Source organism: Marmota monax, unplaced genomic scaffold (assembly GCF_021218885.2).
Source record: "Marmota monax isolate L192 unplaced genomic scaffold, Marmota_monax_Labrador192_F-V1.1 WCK01_AAM20220418_F8-fsc00244, whole genome shotgun sequence".
Classification (NCBI taxonomy): domain Eukaryota; kingdom Metazoa; phylum Chordata; class Mammalia; order Rodentia; family Sciuridae; genus Marmota; species Marmota monax.
In genome coordinates this window covers 183,613-208,093 of record NW_026692962.1, presented here as the reverse complement: position 1 = coordinate 208,093, position 24,481 = coordinate 183,613, and the positions used below count along the sequence as shown (strand labels likewise).

Genomic DNA, 24,481 nt, shown 5'->3' with positions numbered 1-24,481 from the left:
GCCACAACCCAGCCCCACCAAAAAGATTTCTTGATGACAAAATGTTCTTGCAGTCTGTTCCTTATATTGCTTAGAAATGGGGACTCTCCTAATAATTTTCTGAATACTGTTAATTACATAGCAATCCTGGCTTTTTTCTTCTGCAATACAGTCCTTCTCTCTCTCTCTCTCTCTCTCTCTCTCTCTCTCTCTCTCTCTCTCTCTCTCTATCTTTCTGTGTGTGTCTCTCACACACACTGCATAATTTTAGTTTAAAAATATCAGTAATTTAGAACCAGTTATGATGGTGCATGCCTGCAATGCCCACAACTCTGGAGGCTGAGGCAGGAGGATTGCAAGTTGAAGGCTAGCTTGGGCAAGTTAGTGAGACCCTGTCTCAAAATTTAAAAAAATAAAAAGAGATGGCAATGTAGCTCCGTGATATAGCACTCCTAGGTTCAATTCCCCATAAAAAATCAATAATTTAGAAAAGATTAACAGTGAAAAGCAACATTGTTTACCCCATTTCTCACCATTACCATCCTGTTCCCTAGAAGTAAACATTGTAACCATTTTGGGATTTAATTTTCAGGGATTATTTGCAAATTTCCTTTTTTGAAGTTAGATACATGCTATTTCTTATTATTTCAGGCATTATCTATGGAGCTTTATTATGAGATGGTGATTAAGTTCCTTTATACCCCATAATGTGATGTTTTTAGTGTCTTTCTTGATTCCTTTTTCTTACTGTAAATTTTGATTGTTTAGTTTTTTATGAGACAGGGTCTCACTATATTGTCCAGGTTGGCCCTGAACTCCTGGGCTCAAGCCACCCTCCTACCTCTGCCTCCTGGGAAGCCAGAACTACAAGCATGTGTGACCAAGATGGCTTTAAAATGTTTTAATATCAATGTAAAAGGAGACAAGAGTTTTACAAGCAGATTTTAGAACACTAATATTCATTTCTAAAATGATGTCTCTTCTTTTTAGAAGCCTCAACGTGAATACCTATAAATCTTACAGAACATATTTGTTCCATTTTAACATATCTATAGCTGACAAACATGTACTATAATTTTCAAATCAAAGGCCTCTAGTGGAAACAGTCAAGTTAAAAATGACGTGTTTTAATTTCATTTTTAGTCTTGAAATCCAGCAAGAGACCCCCTTTCCCCTCATAGCTTAGAAAAAAAACACTTCTAATTCCTTTCTAGAGGACTGGTGGTGTTGACAGCTTTTAATTCTCATTGTCAGCATCTAGACATCCCTGGTTCAGTTTATGTATATTAACGTCACAGTTCCAGTTGCTGAAAATGCCTCATGATTTTCTTCACTTTATTACAATTTGGTATGGCACCTGTCACCAAGGACAGTGTGGGAAAAGAGCCACCAGGAACACAATGGTCTGACTACAGAGTTAGCCATACACCCTGGATCTGTCAACTCAGTGAGGCTACTAAGGGAAATATAAAATTCTAGGAGGCATGCTTTTTTCCTCTTTATTTTTACTATTTTGAAAAAACACTGCTTAGAACATTCTTGTTCATGTTTCCTAGTGGTGACATACCCTTCCCCAGTAGGGACTGCCAGTGAGTGGAACTGCTGGATTATAAATTGCATATTCTACTCCAGAGTGATTAAGAATGTATACGAATTTACATGACTCAAATTTCCACTAGCATTTGGTGTAGCCAGGTTTTTTGTTTGTTTGTTTTTAGTTTTAGTTTTTAGTTATACTTGGACACAATACTTTTATTTTATTTATTTATTTCTATGTGGTGCTGAGAATCAAACCCAGTGCCTTGCATGAGCTAGGCAAGTGCTCTACTGCTGAACCACAACCCCAGCCCCAGTCTTTTTAAATTTGATTACTCTGATAGATGTGTTTTGGTATTTTATTATGTTTTTAATTCACTTTCACAAGGTTGAACAGAATTTCATGTTTTTTTTTTTTTTGCGGGGGCAATTTCTGCCATTTAGATTTCATCTTTTGAATTAACTGTTAAATTGTTGACTTTTTTCCCCCTTTTGATGCTGGAGATCAAATCCAGAGCCTTATTCATGTTAAACATGCACTCTACCACTGAGTTCTGCCCCCAGCCCTGTTGTCTTTTTAAGTTGATTTTTAGGAATTCTTTATCTATTGTAGATAGAGCTCATTTGTGGTGACATGTGCCACCAATATCTTCCCCACTACATGGTATTCCTTTTATTTTCTAAGTGACATCTTTTAATAAAGTTCATAATTAATATAGTCCGATCTATCAGATCTATCAATCTGTTCCTTTAAGGATATTCTTTGTATTCCATTTTAGGAAGTGTTCCCTAGAGTGGGATGTAGAGCACTTGCCTAGCTTGTATGAGGCCTTAGGTTCAATCCCAGCACCTGGAAAAAAAAAGTATTCCCTACTTTAAGGACATATATCTTATATTTTCTCCCCAAACCTTTATGTTTTGGGAGACTTGCACTATCACTTATAGAGCTATAATACATCTGGAATTAAATTTGGTTATATATATATTTTAAACTGTCCAAAAAAATCATTCTGGCAGTATTCTGCAATGCTCATTTATGTATGTGATCTGTTTCTTGGGTTTCTTATTGAATTACATTGATCTGTTAGTGCACTGAACCAATACAACACTCTCTACTACTAAAGCTTTAAAAGAGGTCCTGATAGAATAAATCCTCCCACTCTAGTTTTCTTTGTCATGAGTATTTTGGCTATTTTGTATGTTTAGAATTGTTATTAATATTAGAATATGAGAGTCAAGGTAGCCCTCTTCGTTTCCAGATGGGGTTTTTTGAGACTGTTTATAGCTCAATTTGGAAATATCTGATGTTCTTACAATATTGAATCATAAATATGATGTAGAACTCTTATTTAGGTCTTCTTTAATTTCATTATATTTTTTAGTTTACTGTGTAGAGGTTGTACCCAGTCTGTTTATTCTTGAGAACTTGGTTTTTTGCACTATATAAAATGGTATCTTTAAAAAGTTAATATCTGCTTTGCAGCTGGGCTCAATGGCCCACATCTATAGTACCAGCATTCAGAAGACTGAGACAGAAGGATTTCTTGAGTCCAGAATTTTAAGGCCAGCTTGGGCAACACAGCAAGATCCTGTTAAAAAACAAAAGGAATATGGACTAGTATACTAGTTTTGGGAACTAGAAAGTGTCCAGTAAATATTAGGTATTATGATTATTACATTATTTTTCCAGTACTGGGGATTGAACCCAGGGTCTCATGCATGCTATCTACCACTAAACCACGTCACCAGCCCTTTTTATTTTATTTTCAGACACGGCCTCACTTAGTTTCCCAAGCTGGTCTCAAACTTGCAATCCTTCTGCCTCAGTCTCCAGAGGAATTGGAATTACAGATGTGAGCCACCATACCCACATCAATGAACATTTGAAACACATTGCTTTTTTATTTTTTTATGATCCAATTAGGTCCTTTCTGAGATGGCATCTGTGATTCAGCAGTTCAGAACTTAATGAAGCTGATGATTCTATGACAATGTGGAGAAATCATGACAGAAAATGTGGTTTGTACTGGGGCTGTTAATGCTGTAAAAGAAGTGTGGGAAAAACGAATAAAGAAACACAATGAAGATCTGAAACGAGAGAAGGAATTTCAACACAAGTACTTACTATATTTATTATTTTGGATTAGTGAAAATTCATAATCTCATCATTATAAAAATCACTTATGAAGTGCCTCATTGTTGAATTTTATAGAGATTTTTATTTACAGAATGTTTAAAATATACTTAAATACCTGACTCAATTAAATTCTGCCTATGTAAGAGTTACAAAAATAATATCTGTGTGTGAGAATAGTAGTTATACTGTGCCCTCATAGGACTCTGTTTAGCATTAATTAAGGTTTGATTAGTATCACTTGGTCTAATTGTTAGGCTTGTTTTGTACAGCATTAATCTTTTAGGATTTTAAAAAACATCTGGCAGTAGAAGGTACTACTCATTCCCACCTACTTGAGTGGCTGTGAGTTCCAGCAGGATCATCTAATTCCTTGATTGGGGCTATCTTTAAATAGTATGGCTCTCATTTCCTCTGCCTCCTTGATATCTTACCTACTTTTCTAATTGGTTGTCTTGAAAATACTCTGCTAATGTTTCAGAAATAGCCCATTTCCTCATAGTAAATAATATAAAAATGATGTAATTGAATAGCTAGCATTACGCAATTTGTCTCAACTTGCCACACCTATCTTCCTATGAGCTATTCAGAACCTTCATTAAGTTCTGAATAGCTCATAGGAAGATGAGCTATTCATATTAGAAGGCCACGGGAACCCCACTATCACAATGCACTTGTTAACTAATTAGAAATTTCATGCAACTGAGAGATTAGAACAAACAGACTTTATTAGAAGTATTTTGCAAACCTAAACATATAAAGACAACAAACATTATACTTGCAGGGTTTTTGTTTTGTTTTCTATTCTTTAAAACCCTCACTGAAAATCAGTTAACACACAAAACTTCAAAAATTCTCAGATGTCAAGATATTTTTGGCAAATAAATATACAAATTAATTAAACCTTATTTTTTGATGACTGCTTTTTAAAAATTATGTACTTTTTAATAGGCTAAATTTGATTCTAAACTTGATTCTAAATTTGATTCCTTTGCTTTTTCATATGTGAAAAAATTTCTAGGGGTAGAGTGCTCCCTTAGCATGCATGAGGCACTGGGTTCAGTCCTCAGCACTCATAAATATAAAATGAAGATATTGTATCCACCTGTAACTAAAAAGTAAATATTAAAACAATTTCTAGGATACAAATAGAAAAATTTTTGCATCTTTTTGCTCACTATCTTTATAGTCAGCATAGTATATGCACATTATTCTTATATATGTTCTCAATGGATAAACTTTATTTGGTATAGTGCTTGCCTTGAATGTGTGAGGCCTGGGTTTGACCCCCAGTAAGGTGACAAACAAAACATTAAGTATCTAAGGATTAGTCAGCAGGAAAAAGCACATCAAACCCACAATGTGATACCATTTACAACCACTAGATGGATATAATAAAAAGTGGGCAATAACAAGTATTGGTGAGGGTGTGGGGAGATTAGAACTCTGATATACAGATGGTGGGGGGTGTAAAATGGTATAGCCAATTTGGAATTTAGTTTCAGTTTGGCAGTTCCTAAAAAGACTAAACATAAAGCTACCATATGACCCAGAAATTATGCTCCTAAAGATATACCCAAGATAATCTGTCAAAGGAAAAAATTACAATTCAAAGATCTTAATTGGCTTTCTTTTTAATTCTAGAATTAGGCAACATTTCCATGAAATTCTGTGTTCTGAGGGACTGAACAGAAGAAGTTACTTTTATAGAAAGAAAAGGACTGAAAAAAGCAAAAACAAAGTTACTTTCAAACTTTGTTTCTAAGTTGTTTTCTCTGTAAGACAGGAAAAGGAAGATAGAACAATAGAAAATTAATTGGCTAACATTGGATTATTTCAAGTTACCTTCTTTGTACAAGGAGGAAGGCAGAGAGAACTTCATTGCCATTCTAGGAAACTGAATGGAAAGTTGGCTGATAACTTTCTCTTCTGATTTCTTGGCATGGTCAGATTAACAACTTAGTTTCTGCTTTGTGAATTGGAACCTTAGCATGTGTGACTTTATTTTGATTTTTATTCTGGTTTTTTGGAGCTTAATCCAAAATAATGGCCTCATATCTGGGCATGATGACTGTAATTCTAGCTAATTAGGAAGCTGAGGCAGGAGAATTGCAAGTTCAAAGTCAGCCTCTGCAACCTAGCAAGACCCAATATAACAATTAAATAACAAGGACTGGGGATGTAGCTTAGTGGTAGAGCATCCCTGGATTCATTTCCCAATATAATAATAATAGCCTAATAACCTCCCCAAAATTTTAATAGTTCACACAAAAACTTATACACATACATTTGTAGTAACATTATTCATAATAGCCAAAGAATAGAATTATCCAAATACTAATCAACTGTTGAATGAACAAACATGATAAACTCATCTGATGAAATCATTCTGCCATAAAAAGAAATGAAGTACTGATACATGTTACAGCATGAATGAGCTTTGAATAAAAATATACTAAGTGAAAGATGTCAAACACAAAGACACACATTGTATGATCCTATTTATATGAAATGTGCAGAATAGGCTATTAGTAATTCCGAGGGAATAGGGAAGGGGTATGGATAAGGAAATTTTTTGTTTAATGGTAAAGTATTTTGGATTTAGATAATGGTGATGGTTGTATAATGTTGTGAATATACTAAAACCTACTGAACTGTATACTTTAAATGATGCATTTTGTGCTATGTGAATTATATCTCAATAAAACTATTATAAATAAAATTTATGAAGAATTATGGTCCTTATCAAAAACTTAGCACTGGAAGTATATCTCAGAGGTAGGGCATGCATTTAGAATGCAAAAAAAAACAAAAAAAAAAAAAACAAAAAAAAAACTCTTGGCTCAATCTCTAACACCAAAACAACAACAACAAAAATATAGTTCTACTGGACCTAAGTTCATCTACTCACCACTCAAAAGCCAATACTTGAGAGATCAGGAGATGGGGTGAAAGAAATCAGGTTTATTCAAGAGCTAACAAAATGGAAGATGGAGAGGGCTATCAGCCCCCATCCTCCTCATAAAAGACCATCTTAGGGAACTCATGTATGCAAAAAGACCTTTGTAGAGAGGGAAAGGATGTTCAGGGGGCAGTGGGTAGGTACTTGCTGGGCTGGGTCTTGATCATCAAGGGCAAGTGTCTCCTTTCTCCCCAACCCCAACTAGAACACTGCAATTGGCCTTGGCTTCCTAAGGCTAGTTCCTATAATTTTTTAAAAATATCTATTTTATTAGCTGTTGATGGACTTTTATTTATTTGTTTGTTTGTTTATTTATATGTGGTGCTGAGATTCAAACCCAGAGGCTCACACATGCTAGGCAAACGTTCTACCACTAAGCCCCAGCCCCAGCCCTAGTTCCTATAATTATTTAGATAAACATAACTTTTCTGCAAGTTAAATTTTGTAAAAATTGATGTTTTATGTTAGTTGATGCACAGGACTTAAGAATGGGGTATTATACATTCTAATGTTATCCCAAGGTCACCAGATATTCTGGGTTCTGAAAATCTAAAAAGAAAGATAATAATTTAGATGCTTTTTTTTTTTTTTTTTTTTTTTAGAATTTAGAATTCAAGGCAAGTGGAGGGGAAGTATCTCTACAAAGGACAACTTCTAAAGGATCAGCCACAGTTAAAATAAGGCATTTGTGGTACTAATCATATGTATAACTTTTGCTAAATAAAATCTCATCCTGTTTCCAGATACCATTGAACCAATGGTTTTTTATTTTGGTTTATTTGGGTATTAAGGATTGAACCCAGAGGTGCTTTACCACTAAGCTATATCCCCATCCATTATTTTTTGAGACAGGGTCTTGCTAAATTGCCCAGGCTGTCCTCCAATTTCTGATCCTCCTGACTCAGTCTCTGGAGTAGCTGGGATTACAGGATTACTGCACCTACCTTCCCAAGTTGTTTTTGATGAGTTATTTTATTTTATTTATATGAAAATGAACACTACCTTTGTCATTATCTATAAGTCAAAATGATTACCTGATCTCCTAGGCTAGTGCGGATCTGGGAAGAGAGAGTAAGTTTAACTAAGCTCAAAGAAAAGGTCACCAGGGAAGATGGAAGGGTCATTTTGAAGATAGAAAAAGAAGAATGGAAGGTAAGCTTTATAGAAGTAATATTTTATTTTTCTACTTTTTGCATTTTGTGGAAGAGTTGAAAATGAATCTGAAACTGTGTAATTAATACAGGAATAATCGAAAATTCCTCCCCCTCCTCCTCCTCCTTCTTTTCCTCCCCCTCCTCTCTCTCTTCCCCCTACTCTTCTCCTTCTCCTTCTCCTTCTACCTTGAGATTGAACCCAGGGCCTTGTGCATGCTAAGCAAGCACTCTACCAACTGAGCGATATCCCCAGCCCACAATTCTAATATTAATAATACACCAAATGAATCTGGACAACATAAACAATAGAAAGGAAACATCACATTTTTTTTTTTTTGCAAAAATTCAATTTGCTTTAATCTTGCCTAAATTTAAGTCACATGTGATATTTCTTCTTCTAATACTAATCAGCAGTTTCTCATTTGCCATGAATGGATGACTATCTACCTAATGAAAATTATGTAGCTTTTCCAAAAAAAAAAAAATGCTCAGTTAAAACTTCTCAAAGTGGAAATGAATATCAATTTATCTGTTAGGTGTATCTTCCAGTTCATATGCTTTTTTCCCTCCCTTGAATGTAGTGCATACAGATATACAGTGGCTTCATTATGTTAGATATACTTTAATTTTTTCAAGGGCTTCTAACCCTTCAGTGTTTGTTTTTATTGTCATTGTTATATATCTCCATGAAAACAAATGCTTACTGAAGGGTTAGAAGCCCTTGTAAAAATGATATATATTTTACTATTTTCTTAGTTGTTGAGAGAACTTCATTTTATTTATTCACTTATATGTGGTGCTGAGGATTGAACCCAGTGATTCACACATGCCAGACAATTGTGCTACTGCTGAGCAACAGCCCCAGCCCCAATATAGGTATACTTAACTATGTGGTTAGCTCCTTTGTTTTCTTTTCTATTTTACACTGAAATAGAAAAGGCATAAAACTCAGAATAGTTCAAATTCTTAAAATTCCTCACTTAAAAAAATTCTATAAAATTTTTATGAAATACTTCAAAATAGAAGTGAAAGGGACGTTTAAATTATGAACGAAGATGTTTTCTGGATAGTCTCATTTTCAATAGCATATGTAGTCTAGGAAAGCCAGATATAACATGATCTTTAGGATAGACTTCAATGTATGTGCATAACTGACCAAAATGTGTTATTTCTGTTTATTGCATTTAATTGAGGTTGGAATTTTTAGTTAAAAAATTAAAAAGCATAAAGATCTTAAAACTCAGTAACACAAAATACTTGGAAATATAACCCATTAAGAGAAAGAAACATTTCTAAATGTTTTCACAAATTAAATAAAATCACACTTCAGGATGGTATAATACTAAAATAGTTTAAGTAATATGTCTCCATTATTTCTTTTACTTTAGAGTCTCCCTTCTTCTTTACTGAAGCTGAATCAGCTACAGGAATGGCAAATTCATAGAACTGGTTTGTTGAAAATTCCAGAATTCATTGGAAGATTCCAGAACCTTATTGTGTTAGATTTATCTCGAAACATAATTTCAGAAATACCTCGAGGAATTGGTAAAGATTACTTTTATTCCTGTGCTGTTTTATCTTCTTGAAGATGTGCTTGTTTTATTGAGTTTTTAATAACATGGAATAAATATATCTTTATATATCTGAATTGTAAGAAAATTTTTAAACATTTAGTCTAAATTGAAGCTTCTAGGGGATCCAAGCTACTGGATTTACTGAGGTGATTCAAGATGAGATTTCAATGTGAGCAAAATATCTTTAAAAATATTGTTCTATAGATTTTGAAAACAATATTACTGGTTTAGCTATTCCTCAGACAGTTTGGAAGCAATAAAGAAAAACAGATTTGTCAAATAGAGAGCAAAATTCTCACATGGAAAATTGTTTAGGATGTAGTTTCTTTGTTTTTATTGTCATTATTGTTTGCAGTGCTGGGGATACAATCCAGGCCCTTGTGCATGCTAGGCAAGCCCCTTACCACTGAGCTACACCCCAGCCCAGGATGTACATAAAACAGAATGAAAATAAGTTTTTTTTTTCCCCCCATGGCACTGATATACCTGTCCATTGTTTAAAGAAGAGGCAGGATACAGACTGGGAACAGGGAAGAATATAAGAATTTGCCAATACACAAATAATTTCTGCTGTAATTACTCAGTAAGGAAAACAGTACTTTATGTCCATCTTCTTTCTATTGTGTACTGTTTTTTTTTTTTTTTTTTTTGTAGGACTGCTCACTAGACTTCAGGAACTGATTCTGAGCTACAACAAAATCAAGACTGTCCCCAAGGAATTAAGTAATTGTTCCAGCTTGGAGAAACTAGAACTGGCTGTTAACAGAGATATATGTGATCTTCCTCAAGAGGTCAGAAAACTCAAAATGCCTAAGATGTTATTTTCCCTCTACTGGAACTTTGCTTTTCAATTATGTGATTGTTAAAAGTGAAACTAAAAAGAAAATGCTACAAATTTTATTTCAGAAAAATATTTAGTGAAGATTATTTCCTATTATTATAAAGCAGGTTTTTAATTAGAGAAAAATCTATTTAGCATAACTTATACTTCTGTTATTGTCACAGTGATACTGAAAGCTTGGTCCTTGTCCCTGAAGCTACTCCTATAACAAGGACAAGATTTTTGAGAAAAAAGAAAAAGGTTTTATTGATTTGCTGGCAAATGATAAAATATAGTGGACACACATCTTAGAGACTGTGATTCTAACTGCCAGGGGAACAAAGGACTCTAAAAAGGGGGATACAAGGGCTTTTTTTCCCCTAAGTATCATTAGGAATAGATATAATTAGTTGTTCAACTTATATTCTTTGAGAAAGCTGTTTTTCCAGGTTCCGGACTGGCATTTCTTTATTGTTTCGGGAATGAAGCAGAAAGATTGATAGCAGTGGCTTAGGACAGGAAGAATGTCACTCTTGCTTCCTCAGGGTTAGGGAAGAAAGAGGGAGAAAAGGGAGGGGAAAAATATATTAGTTTAAAAAGAAGCCACTAGTGGTCAAGCAACAAGGTTTATATTTAAAGCATAGGGTGGAATCATGTATGACAGTACTGAGGTTGTTTTTTGACTAGACTGTCATCTCCTTGAAGGCCAGAATAAGAGTTTTATTTATTTAAATTCCTAGAATTGGGTTGGGGCTGTGGCTCAGAGGTAGAGCGCTTGCTAAGCATGTGTGAGGCACTGGGTTCGATCCTTAGCATCACATAAAAATAAAATATTGTGTCCACCTGTAACTAAAAAATAAATATTTAAAAAAATAAATTCCTAGAATTGAGGGCAATCCTAGGTTATTGTGGTTACTTAATAAATGCTTTTTAGAATGAATGATTATTATAAAGCACAGAAAATGTGGTGATAGAAAAACTTTTTACTAGTTGTTTTTTGCAACAGAGTTGAAGTGTAAGGCGTGAATTCTAGGAAATCTATTTCTTGCTAGCTTCCTAGGCTCTTCAAACTTTGATTTGGCATGATGTCATTGCTTAAACCAAACTGATCATATAAATATAAAGACATTTGCATTACTTTCTATATATTAATGCTCTTAGAATCAGCCATGGAAATGTCCAATGTCTTAGCTATTATTTTATAAAATAATAGCTAAGAAAAATAATGAAGCCCAAACTAAAAATCTATTCCCTTTTCCCATTTATCTTGAGAGCATATCAAGAGTGGAACATGTAGCCAATAATAACTTCTCTTGCAAGTAAAACACAGTATATATGTTTCATAATATAATAGTTGCATTTAATGAAACATATGCCCTTCCATATGATGAAAATTATCACATGGAAAATTTCTTTACCCACACAGAAAGATCAGTAAATCTTTTTTTCTAATCCTTGTGACTTTGTTTCTAGAATTGGCTGTCACTAACAAGCTGTGTGAATTTATGCATGTCTATAAACCAGTTTATCTTAGTTTCTTCCCTTTAGGAGACTGGTTATATAGGAATAAAAATATTGAGCTGGGATTGTTCCATTCCAAAGTGTAGCCTTTAAGTAACTCTGTGTCCTTGGATACACTTTACACTTTAGATCTCAGTTTTCACATATGCAAAATTAGAATTGTCATATTATCATTACTTTATTATCTTTTCAATCATCTAAAGTCAACATTTTATTACTACTGAAAAATCAGCAATTGAACTCATCTGTCCTATTTTTTTTAATACTTTTTAGTTGTAGTTGGACACAATACCTTTACTTTTATTTATTTTTATGTGGTGCTGAAGATCAAACCCAGGGCCTCGCACATGTTAGGCGAGCGCTCTACCACTGAGCCACAATCCCAGCCCTGTCCTATGATTTACACACTGTTTACATATAAATATGTAAATGCTAATGTTAAAACAATCTTTTTATATGCTATTTGAACCATTTGGAAATTTATGAAATGTGATGACAGATTTTGAAAATGTTTATTTGGGACTTGAATTCTAAATCTGGAGAAACATCATCACCTACTAGACAGAACCTCCTGGGTTTTTGTACAATTTACAAAACATTGTATTTGTGTACTTTTTGTTGTGGTACAGATATTGCAGAAGAAATGAACATGCCTCAAGAAAAAATAAAACATAGCCACTTCCCACAAATGGATAATATTTTTGTAAAAGTCAATGAAATTCTTGCATATTGAAACTTCCACTAGAATGTAAAAAGAGGAAGAAATTGTGTGGTTTTTAATTCCATAAAATCTTGAGTTCTCTTCATAGATCTATCACTCCTAGTTATATGACCTGTTTGAGACATTTGATTCATAATGAAGCCCAAACTAAATGGACATTCACATCGTTTGGTTGATGTCAGAATTAGTCACTTGTTGCTGGGGGTGTATGCCTGTAATCCTAGGACCTCAGGAGGCTGAGGCAGGAGGCGTGAGTTCAAAGCTAGCCTCAGCAATTTAGTGAGGTTCTAAGGAACTCAGGGAGACGCCTTCTTTAAATAAAATATTAAAAAGGGCTGAGCGTGGGCCGGGGTTGTGGCTCAGCAGTAGAGTGCTCACCTAGCACATGCGAGGCCTTGGGTTCAATCCTCAGCACCACATAAAAATAAATAAATAAAGGTACTTTGTCCAACTACAACTAAAAAATAAATATTTATTTTAAAAAAAGGAGCTGGGCATTTTTACCCTATATACATGTATGATTACACTAGTAGAGTGACTCTGAACCATGTACAACCAGAGGAATGAGAAGTTGTGCTCCATTTGTGTACTATATGTCAAAATGCATTCTACTGTAAGATAAATTGGAAAAAAAAAAGGGCTCAGTAGTTAAGTGCCTCTGGGTACAGTGGTAGGCTCGGTGTCATGGCACATGCCTGTAATCCAATTTGATATTTGACATAAATAAATATATAAATATATAAATCATTAGACACAAACTTTCAACAAAGAAAACTGTTGTTTTGAAGACTAAGTTTCCCCATATAATTCTCAACTACTGAATGAAATGAAAACATGATACTAAATAGTTACTCTCGGAAGGAAGATGGCGGAGAGGGGAGTGCATTGCCCCCGCATGCTGCTTCACTGTGTGGGAGTATGACAAGTCAGGACGGCTATAGGATATCTTGTTAGGAATTTCCAGCAATAGTGGGGTACTCCGGAACCTGGAGGAAGGATTTCCATCGCACGAGGATCGGCTACGGGGACTGAAACGCGAGAGGTTTGTCGCACGGAGGGTAACACTGCTTATTCAGCAAACCGCCCCCGGCTAGAGTCTGCAGCGCGCACTGGGAAACGAGGAGATAGCGACGCAGGGATACAGCGCTGCAGTTTCTGCCAGCCGTGCAAGCACCGTACTCAGGGCTGAATTCTGGGTTCGAGACGGGGGAAGGAAGCGGTCCATCTCGGTTCTCCACACCGGTCAGACCACAGAGGAGGCCAGCAGCCACCATGTTGGAAAGCTGACGTCACCATCCCTGTTTTCGACTGACCGCAGCTCATTCAGCCATAGAACAGGTAATTTCAGGCTGCAATTCGCCTGCGGCTTGCAGACAGATTGCTAGGGTTCAGTGCCTGGGTGCTTCTTAGAACCTGATCTTATCGGAGCGAACACCGAGTGCGGGGCCGCCGAGTTCCGGCTCCTGGAACCGTCCCGGAACCGCCCTGGCCCAGGGCTGCGGAGCCTGCAGAGGCTGCTTCTTGGACCCTGCTCCTATCAGAGCATACACCAAGCACTAAGCGGCCGAATTCCGGCTCCCGGAACTGAGCCCGCGGGGACTGCTTCTTGGAGCCTACACTTATAGGAGCTTACACTGAGCACGGAGCGGCCGAGTTCCGGCTCCCGGAACTTCCCTGGCCCGGGGCTAGGAGCCCGCGGAAACTGCTTCTCTGTCCGGGTCCTGCTGAGGGCCGGTCAGGACTCACCCGTTGCTTTGGTTGCCTGGCAAGGGGAACGTAATGCTGCCATACGCATAGGATACCAACATGGCAGAGATCTGATATCATCAGAAAGCGGCGGAGGAGAGAACTTCATCAATACCAGCGGCGACATAAACAGTTGGTCTCCTGGTAGGGGGGGTGAGGCACAGACACCCGAGTCTCCTCAATTTGTCGTCGAGCCAGAGGGGAGGAGCCGGGCCGCCACCAGCGCCCGGAGCAGGCCCAGCGGCTCGCCAGAGTGGTGACCGCGTGACCCCAATTGGAGAGGGGGCGGAGCGGAGCCGCCACCTGCACCCGCAAGGTGGGCAGACCCACGACCCAGTGGTACATGGGCGTGGTAGGAGGGGCAGGGCAGAGCCGCCGTTCGCGCTTGCAAGGTAAACAGACCTGTGACAGCCTGGCGGGTCAGGCCCAGTGGCCTGCCAGTGTGGTACACACGTCACCCCAACTGGAGTAGGGGCAGAGCAGATCCTTCTCCCACGCCCGGATCAGGCCCTGCCGGTGTGGTGGTCACGTGACCCAATTGGAGTGGGGGCGGAGCGGAACTGCCACCCGTGCCCGCAGGGTGAGCAGACCTGTGACCAACCTGCAGATTAGGCCCAGGGGTCCGCAGGCGTGGTAGGAGGGGCAGGGCAGATCCGCCGCCCGCGCCTCCAAGGTAGGCAGACCTGCAACAGACCGGCGGATCAGGCCCAGGAGCCTGCCGGCATGGTACACACACCACCCTAATTGGAGTAGGGGCAGAGCAGAGTCGCCGCCCGTGCCAGGAACAGGCCCAGCGTCCTGCAGGCGGGGTAGTCATGACACCCCAATTGGAGTAGGGGCAGAGCAGAGCCTCCACCGGTGCCCGAAAGGTGGGCAGATCTGCGACCGACCAGCGGGACAGGCCCAGTGGCCTGCCGGTACGACAGACACATCACCCCATTTGGAGTAGGGGCAGAGTAGAGCCGCCGCCCGCGCCTGCAGGGTAGGCAAACCTGCAACCGACCGGCGGATCAGGCCCGGTGGCCTGCCAGCGTGGTACACTCGTCACCCCAATTGGAGTAGGGGCAGAACAGAGCCACCACCAGCTCCCAGAACAGGCCCAGTGACCTGCCGGCGTGGTAGCCACGACACCCCAATTGGAATAAGGAGAGAGCAGAGCCGCCGCCCGCGCCTGCAGGAAAGATACGAAAGCAGTATGAAAAGACAAGGAAAGAAAGGACCACAAGCAATGCAGGTCAACGCAACTTTAGAAGAGGTAACAGCTGCAGCAGATGGAATGTCAGATAAAGAATTCAGGATATACATGCTTCAGATGATCTGGAGTATCAAGGAAGACATTAAACAGCAAAATCAGACAATGAAAGATCACTTCGACAATGAATTACGCAAACAAATCCAGGAAGCAAAGGATCAACTATACAGGGAGATAGAGGTTATAAAAAACAAACAAACAGAAATCCTAGAAATGCAGGAAGCAATAAACCAACTTAAAAACTCAATGGAGAATACTACCAGCAGAGTAGAACACTTAGAAGATAGAACATCAGACAATGAAGACAAAGTATTTCAACTGGAAAAGAACATAGACAGCTCAGCAAGACTGTTAAGAAACCATAAGCAGAACATCCAAGAAATATGGGATAACATTAAGAGACCAAACTTAAGAGTCATTGGGATACAGGAAGGTACAGAGCTCCAAACCAAAGGAATGAGCAGTCTATTCAATGAAATAATACGAGAAAACTTCCCTGACTTGAAGAATGAGACAGAATCCCAAATTCTAGAAGCCTACAGGATGCCTAATGTGCAAAATCATAAGAGATCCACACCTAGACACATTATAATGAAGATGCCCAACATACAGAATAAGGAGAGAATTTTAAAAGCTACAAGAGAAAGGAAGCAGATTAAATTTAGGGGTAAGCCAATCAGGATAACAGCTGATCTTTCAACACAGACTCTGAAAGCTAGAAGATCCTGGAATAACATATTTCAAACACTGAAAGAAAATGTGTTCCAACCAAGAATTGTGTATCCAGCGAAATTAAGCTTCAGGATGGAAGATGAAATTAAAACCTTCCACGATAAACAAAAGTTTAAAGAATTCGCAGCTAGAAAACCATCTCTTCAAAACATCCTCGCCAAAGCATTACAGGAAGAGGAAATGGAAAATAACAATGAAAACCAACAGTGGGAGGTAGGACAGTAAAGGGGGGGGGAAATAATCAAAGAGGAAAACAAACCATGTTTAGTAACAGAAATAAACAAATATGGCTGGAACAACAACCCATATCTCAATAATAACCCTAAATGTTAATGGCTTAAACTCACCAATTAAGAGACACAGGCTAGTAGAATGGATCACAAAACAAGACCCAACAATATGCTGCCTACAGGAGACGCATTTGATAGGAAAAGACATACATAGGCTGAAGGTGAAAGGTTGGGAAAAATCATATCACTCATATGGACTTCGGAAACAAGCAGGAGTGTCCATACTCATATCAAATAAAATAGATTTCAAGCCAAAGTTAATCAAAAGGGATAAAGAGGGACACTACATACTGCTTAAGGGAACCATATACCAACAAGACATAACAATCATAAATATTTATGCCCCAAACAATGGTGCAGCTATGTTCATCAAACAAACTCTTCTCAAGTTCAAGAGTCTAATAGACCACCATACCATAATCATGGGAGACTTCAACACACCTCTCTCGCCACTGGACAGATCTTCCAAACAAAAGTTGAATAAGGAAACTATAGAACTCAATAACACTATTAATAACCTAGACCTAATTGACATATATAGAGTATACCACCCAACATCAAGCAGTTACACTTTTTTCTCAGCAGCACATGGATCCTTCTCAAAAATAGATCATATATTATGTCACAGGGCAACTCTTAGACAATATAAAGGAGTAGAGATAATACCATGCATCTTATCTGATCATAATGGAATGAAACTGAAAATCAACGATAAAAGAAGGAAGGAAAAAGCATATATCACTTGGAGAATGAACAATAGGTTACTGAATGATCAATGGGTTATAGAAGACTTCAAGGAGGAAATTAAAAAATTCTTAGAGATAAATGAAAACACAGACACAACATATTGGAATCTATGGGACACATTGAAAGCAGTTCTAAGAGGAAAATTCATTGCTTGGAGTTCATTCCTTAAAAGAAGAAAAAAACAACAAATAAATGATCTCATACTTCATCTCAAAATCCTTGAAAAAGAAGAGCAAAATAACAGCAAAAGAAGTAGAAGGCAAAAAATAATTAAAATCAGAGCTGAAATTAATGAAATCGAAAGAAAAGAAACAATTGAAAAAATTGACAAAACTAAAAGTTGGTTCTTTGAAAAAATAAACAAAATCGACAGACCCTTAGCGATGCTAGCGAAGAGAAGAAGAGAGAGAACTCAAATTACTAGCATACGAGATGAAAAAGGCAATATCACAACAGACACTTCAGAAATACAGAAGATAATCAAAAACTATTTTGAATCCTTATACTCCAATAAATTAGAAGATAGTGAAGGCATAGATAAATTTCTTAAGTCATATGATCTGCCCAGATTGAGTCAGGAGGATATAGAAAACCAAAACAGACCAATATCAATCGAGGAAATAGAAGAAACCATCGAAAGACTACCAACTAAGAAAAGCCCAGGACCGGATGGGTATACAGCAGAATTTTACAAAACCTTTAAAGAGGAACTAATACCAATACTTTTCAAGCTACTTCAGGAAATAGAAAAGGAGGGAGAACTTCCAAATTCATTCTATGAGGCCAACATCACCCTGATACCTAAACCAGACAAAGACACTTCAAAGAAAGAAAACTTCAGACCAATATCTCTAATGAACCTAGATGCAAAAATCCTCAATAAAATTCTGGCGAATCGGATACAAAAACACATCAAAAAAATTGTGCACCATGATCAAGTAGGATTCATCCCTGGGATGCAAGGCTGGTTCAATATACGGAAATCAATAAATGTTATTCACCACATCAATAGACTTAAAAATAAGAACCATATGATCATCTCGATAGATGCGGAAAAAGCATTCGACAAAGTGCAGCATCCCTTTATGTTCAAAACTCTAGAAAAACTAGGGATAACAGAAACATACCTCAATATTGTAAAAGCAATCTATGCTAAGCCTCAGGCTAGCATCATTCTGAATGGAGAAAAATTGAAGGCATTCCCTCTAAAATCTGGAACAAGACAGGGATGCCCTCTCTCTCCACTTCTGTTCAACATAGTTCTCGAAACACTGGCCAGAGCAATTAGACAGACGAAAGAAATTAAAGGCATAAAAATAGGAAAAGAAGAACTTAAATTATCACTATTTGCAGATGATATGATTCTATACCTAGCAGACCCAAAAGGCTCTACAAAGAAATTATTAGAGCTAATAAATGAATTCAGCAAAGTGGCAGGATATAAAATCAACACGCATAAATCAAAGGCATTCCTGTATATCAGCGACAAATCATCTGAAATGGAAATGAGGACAACCACTCCATTCACAATATCTTCAAAAAAAATAAAATACTTGGGAATCAACCTAACAAAAGAGGTGAAAGAGTTATACAATGAAAACTACAGAACCCTAAAGAGAGAAATAGAAGAAGATCTTAGAAGATGGAAAAATATACCCTGTTCATGGATAGGCAGAACTAACATCATCAAAATGGCGATATTACCAAAAGTTCTCTATAGGTTTAATGCAATGCCAATCAAAATCCCAACGGCATTTCTTGTAGAAATAGAGAAAGCTATCATGAAATTCATATGGAAAAATAAAAGACCCAGAATAGCAAAAACAATGCTAAGCAGGAAGTGTGAATCAGGCGGTATAGCGATACCAGACTTCAAACTATACTACAGAGCAATAGTAACAAAAACAGCATGGTACTGGTACCAAAACAGGCGGGTGGACCAATGGTACAGAATAGAGGACACAGAAACCAATCCACAAAACTACAACTATCTTATATTTGATAAAGGGGCTAAAAGCATGCAATGGAGGAAGGATAGCATCTTCAACAAATGGTGCTGGGAAAACTGGAAATCCATATGCAACAAAATGAAACTGAATCCCTTTCTCTCGCCATGCACAAAAGTGAATTCAAAATGGATCAAGGAGCTTGATATCAAATCAGAGACGCGCCGTCTGATAGAAGAAAAATTTGGCTACGATCTACAGTCGGTGGGGTCGGGCTCCAAATTCCTCAATAGGACACCCATAGCACAAAAGTTAATAACTAGAATCAACAAATGGGACTTACTCAAACTAAAAAGTTTTCTCAGCAAAAGAAACAATAAGAGAGGTAAATAGGGAGCCTACACCCTGGGAACAAATCTTTACTCCTCACACTTCAGATAGAGCCCTAATATCCAGAGTATACAAAGAACTCAAAAAATTAGACAATAAGAGAACAAACAACCCAATCAACAAATGGGCCAAGGACCTGAACAGACACTTCTCAGAGGAGGACATACAGTCAATCAACAAGTACATGAAAAAATGCTCAACATCTCTAGCTGTCAGAGAAATGCAAATCAAAACCACCCTAAGATACCATCTCACTCCAGTTAGATTGGCAGCCATTATGAAGTCAAACAACAACAAGTGCTGGTGAGGATGTGGGGAAAAGGGTACACCTGTACATTGCTGGTGGGACTGCAGATTGGTGCAGCCAATTTGGAAAGCAGTATGGAGATTTCTTGGAAAGCTGGGAATGGAGCCACCATTTGACCCAGCTATTCCCCTTCTTGGTCTATTCCCTAAAGACCTAAAAAGAGCATGCTACACGGATACTGCTACATCGATGTTCATAGCAGCACAGTTCAGAATAGCAAGACTGTGGAACCAACCTAGATGCCCTTCAATAGACGAATGGATAAAAAAAATGTGGCATTTATACACAATGGAGTATTACTCTGCATTAAAAAATGACAAAATCATAGAATTTACAGGGAAATGGATGGCACTAGAGCAGATTATGCTAAGTGAAGCTAGCCAATCCCTAAAAAACAAATGCCAAATGTCTTCTTTGATATAAGGAGAGTAACTAAGATCAGAGTAGGGACGAAGAGCAGGAGAAGAAGATTAACAGTAAACAGGGATGAGAGGTGGGAGGGAAAGGGAGATAGAAGGGAAATTGCATGGTAATGGAAGGAGACCCTCAGGGTTATACAGTGGAGGGGGTAGAGAGAGAGGAGGGGAGGGGAGGGGAGAGGTGGGGAGGGGGGCGGGTGGAGGATGGGAAAGGCAGCGGAGCACAACAGACACTAGCATGGCAATATGTAAATCAATGGATGTGTAACTGATGTGATTCTGCAATCTGTGTATGGGGTGAAGGTGGGAGTTCATAACCCACTTGAATCAAAGTGTGGAATATGATATGTCAAGAAATTTGTAATGTTTTGAACAACCCACAATAAAAAATTAAAAAAAAAAAAATAGTTACTCTCACAGGGGGGAAAAACTTTTACCACACAGGCCCTGTTAACTCTGGAACTAGATTATTGTGGAAGATAAATTTTCTTTGAGTAGATGCAATTTCTTTCTTCTTTTCTCCTTTATTTGGACCTGGGGATTGAATCCAGAGCCTTGTATATGCCCAGAACACACTCTACCACTGTGTGGAATTATATCCCTAGTCCCAAATAGGAACAATTTCTTTGAGAGTTTTTCATATCACTGGAGTTTGTTTATTCAGCTTTATTTTTATTTTTAGTTTGTTCTGGCCTACTGTGCTTAAATTTTTTAAAGCCCAAGTGCAATACAAATGTTCATTGATATGATGTATCTCCTTTACCAATGTGAGTCTTCTAGGAATTTACATTGTAGACATTTATTTTGAAAAACCTTGCTTTCCTCTTCAGCTCAGCAGTCTGTTAAAACTTACTCACCTTGATTTGAGTATGAACCAATTTACTACAATCCCTCCTGCTGTGTTGAACATGCCTGCTCTTGAGTGGCTGGACATGGGAAGCAACAGACTTGAACAACTTCCTGATGCCATAGAAAGGTAAAATGAGTAACTTTTTATGCTACTGACAAATGCCTTAAAACCATCTGTGAAAAATAGGAACTAACAAGACAAAGGAGATGCCAAATATAATCAACCAGAACAGATCCATTTAGTTTGAAATATGCTGTCTTTAAACAGAATTATTTCATTGATTCTAAATAAGTGAGGAATTTGGGATGGAAAATCTGGCTATCTGACTTCAAGACATTAACAGAATATACCATAGTGAGAACAACATTGCTTAGTGAATGCAAGGTATTGTGTGATTTACGAAAGAATGAGAAAACCAAGCACAGAGATGTTAGCAAACTAGCCTAAGGTTAGTTAATAATCATCTAATTTGTTAGGATTGGAACCCAGGCATGCTGGCCCATTCCATGCTGTTAACCATTATGCATTAATGCCTTCTTCTGAAGAAGCATGTTAATATTTTCTGATTTTTCTCTTAAGAGTCCAATAACAGTAGAAACTAAGAAAAATGAAGAAAACTAAAATATTTTTGTTTCATTTTTACTACCATATGATATGAGAGCTATACGGTAGAGATTAATTCCACATGTAGTTTCTCTAATAATCAGGTAATCTAAAGTCATTAATCTAAGTAGCTGGGTGTGGTGGCACATGACTATAACCAGAGACTATGGAGACTGAGGCAGGAGAACACAAGTTCAAGGTCAGCCTTAGCAACTTAGCAAGACCCTTTCTCAAAATAAAAAGGAATTGGGACATAGTTTAGTAGTAAAAGGGCCCCTGGGTTCAATCGCCAGCATTAAAAAACAAAACAAAACAAAAAAGAAAAAGAAAAAGAAAAGTGTGTTGGTTAAAAGACATATTATAGGAGCCAGGTGTGGTGGTGCATGCCTGTAATCCCAGCAGCTCAGGAGGCTGAGAAAGGATTGGGAATTCAAAGCCAGCCTCAGCAACAGCAAGGCACTAAGCAACTCAGTGAGACCCTGTCTCTAAATAAAATACAAAATGGGGTTGAGGATGTGGCCAAGTGTCCCCGAGTTCAATCCTTGGTACTGCCTTCCCCCCAAAAAAAAGATATATTACAGGGCTGGGATTGTGGCTCAGTGGTAGCACACTTGCCTAGTATGTGTGAGGCACTGGGTTCGATCCTCAGTACCACATATAAACAAATTAATTAATTAATTAATTAAATAAAATAAAACAACAAAAAAAGACATATTACAAAAGAGGACATTTGATTTTTAAAGTAATAAGAACCTAGTATTTCATATTATGTGTGACTAATCACAGAAATCTCTTTTATTTCTTCAGAATGAAAAGTCTGCATACATTATGGCTACAACGGAATCAAATAACATGCTTGCCAGAAACAATCAGCAATATGAAAAACCTGGGCACCATTGTTCTCAGCAACAATAAACTGCAAGATATTCCACTATGCATGGGAGAAATGGAAAATCTGAGGTAAAAATTGTAAGATACAAAATGACATGTTCATTTCTGGCCACAGAACAAGTAACATACGTTGTTTATATTAATATAATTGGATCCTTACTTGTAAGAATGGATATATTTTAAAAAATCTTTGTCAATGTTAAAATTCTATAATTTGATGCTTTGGATTCATATAATACTGGAATAAATTATTCAAGAAAGATACTTGAAACTAAGTACTGAGATTGATCATTTTTAAGAAATGTCTTATGTTGGTGGCATTTTCCCAAAAATTATCTTCATACTGCTAGCAATTCTCATCAGCAACATAAAAACTAAAAGTTTTCACCAATAAAATAGTGATTATTTTCCTCTTAATTACAAATGGACAGAAAACTCTTACCAATAAAAAACAGATATAATTTTTATTAGTTATTATCAGGACTCCATGAAAACAGATATAATTTTTATTAGTTTTATCAGAACTCCATCATGTTTTTTTTCAAAATTTAATTTTCTGACAAAATAATAGACATTAAATCCAAAAACTGGTACAAATCATTCTTCATTCACTTATTCAGCAACTAAAGGCCTTGTGCTAGATGGCAAAAACACATTTATAGATCTGTATAAAACAGATCTATAAATAAAAAAATAAAAAGGGACAGGGATGGACAGATCTATTTTATAGATCTGTATAAAACAGATCTATAAAATAGGCAGAAACTAAATTCATAGCATTATTTATTTAAGATGCATTAGAAGTGCTCTTTAAAGTTAAACTGTATCACATTAAATATATGCTATGAAATAATACTTCTTTTACTAAGCTTAGAAAATAAGTTGTTCAAAGCTAATATTTTTTTCTTCTAGGAAAGAAACTTAAAAGATTCTTGGGATATATCACATCTCACCCAGATGTTCAGTTATTGAAACCAGTTAAAAAAAAAGAGTAATTTAGTATATTGTCATTTGATCTTTCTCCAGGAAAATAAATGTACACTTCCATGGCACCTATAAAAATACTGTTTTTTTGGTGAACTGCTAGGTTTGTCAACTTCAGAGACAACCCACTGAAACTGGAAGTAACACTTCCTCCCAGTGAAAGCGTAGATGAAGAGGAGGAACGGGAATTATTTGGCCTTCAGTTTATGCACACATACATACAGGAATCACGGAGAAAAGCAGGTAGGAGATTTGTATATAACATAGATCAAGTATTCTTTTTGGTAAGGAAATGTGTATATAATTTGCTCCTAACTTTCTGAGTTCTTTGATGGATTTCTCATTCCATCTTGCCTTTTCTACCAAATTCTGGTCTTTTGGCCAATATCGTAAGAGGAAAAGAAAGTAAGATTCCACTCTGTTTATAATTCTGATAAGGATTAGGAGAAAAGTTGTAAAAAGATTCAAAAAGCTGGGCATGGTGGCGCACACATGTAATCCCAGTGGCTCAGGAAGCTGAGACAGAAGGATCACAAGTTCAATGCCAGTCTCAGCAAAAGCGAGTGCTAAGCAACTCAGTGAGACCCTGTCTCTAAATACAAAATAGGACTGGGGATGGGGCTCAGCGGTTGAGTGCCTCTGAGTTCAATCCCTGGTACCCCACCCCCCAAAAAAATTCAAAATATTTCAAATGGAGTCAGGAAATAAATTCTTTGGCCAAGTACCTGAAGCACAAACAAGTGAATGAAGACACTATTCCTAGGACTTTACTACCTTTTTCTACCAGCTTGCCATATCTGTCATTTTGAACATCTGTATTTCTTTTTCTAGAATCCACAAATAGCAAAATACTATTTTACTTCTAGTGAAAAATATTAAAAGAGAACAAATTTTGACAGAATGAATGTGAGGTTTTGATATAC

At 37.3% G+C, this 24,481-nt stretch overlaps 1 protein-coding gene across 1 annotated transcript in view; it reads left to right on the top strand.

Moving 5' to 3' along the window:
• The first annotated feature begins 3,491 nt into the window (after window positions 1–3,491).
• The window catches only part of Lrrc39 (leucine rich repeat containing 39), a 23,707-nt gene continuing 2,717 nt past the window's right edge, over window positions 3,492–24,481 (top strand). Inside the window, exons 1-7 of the mRNA XM_046452319.2 lie at window positions 3,492–3,632; window positions 7,658–7,763; window positions 9,154–9,310; window positions 9,994–10,130; window positions 21,061–21,206; window positions 22,491–22,643; window positions 23,662–23,801. Of these exons, the coding sequence (XP_046308275.1) occupies window positions 3,520–3,632; window positions 7,658–7,763; window positions 9,154–9,310; window positions 9,994–10,130; window positions 21,061–21,206; window positions 22,491–22,643; window positions 23,662–23,801 (952 nt within the window). The 5' untranslated portion in view covers window positions 3,492–3,519. The remainder of the gene's footprint in view (window positions 3,633–7,657; window positions 7,764–9,153; window positions 9,311–9,993; window positions 10,131–21,060; window positions 21,207–22,490; window positions 22,644–23,661; window positions 23,802–24,481) is intronic.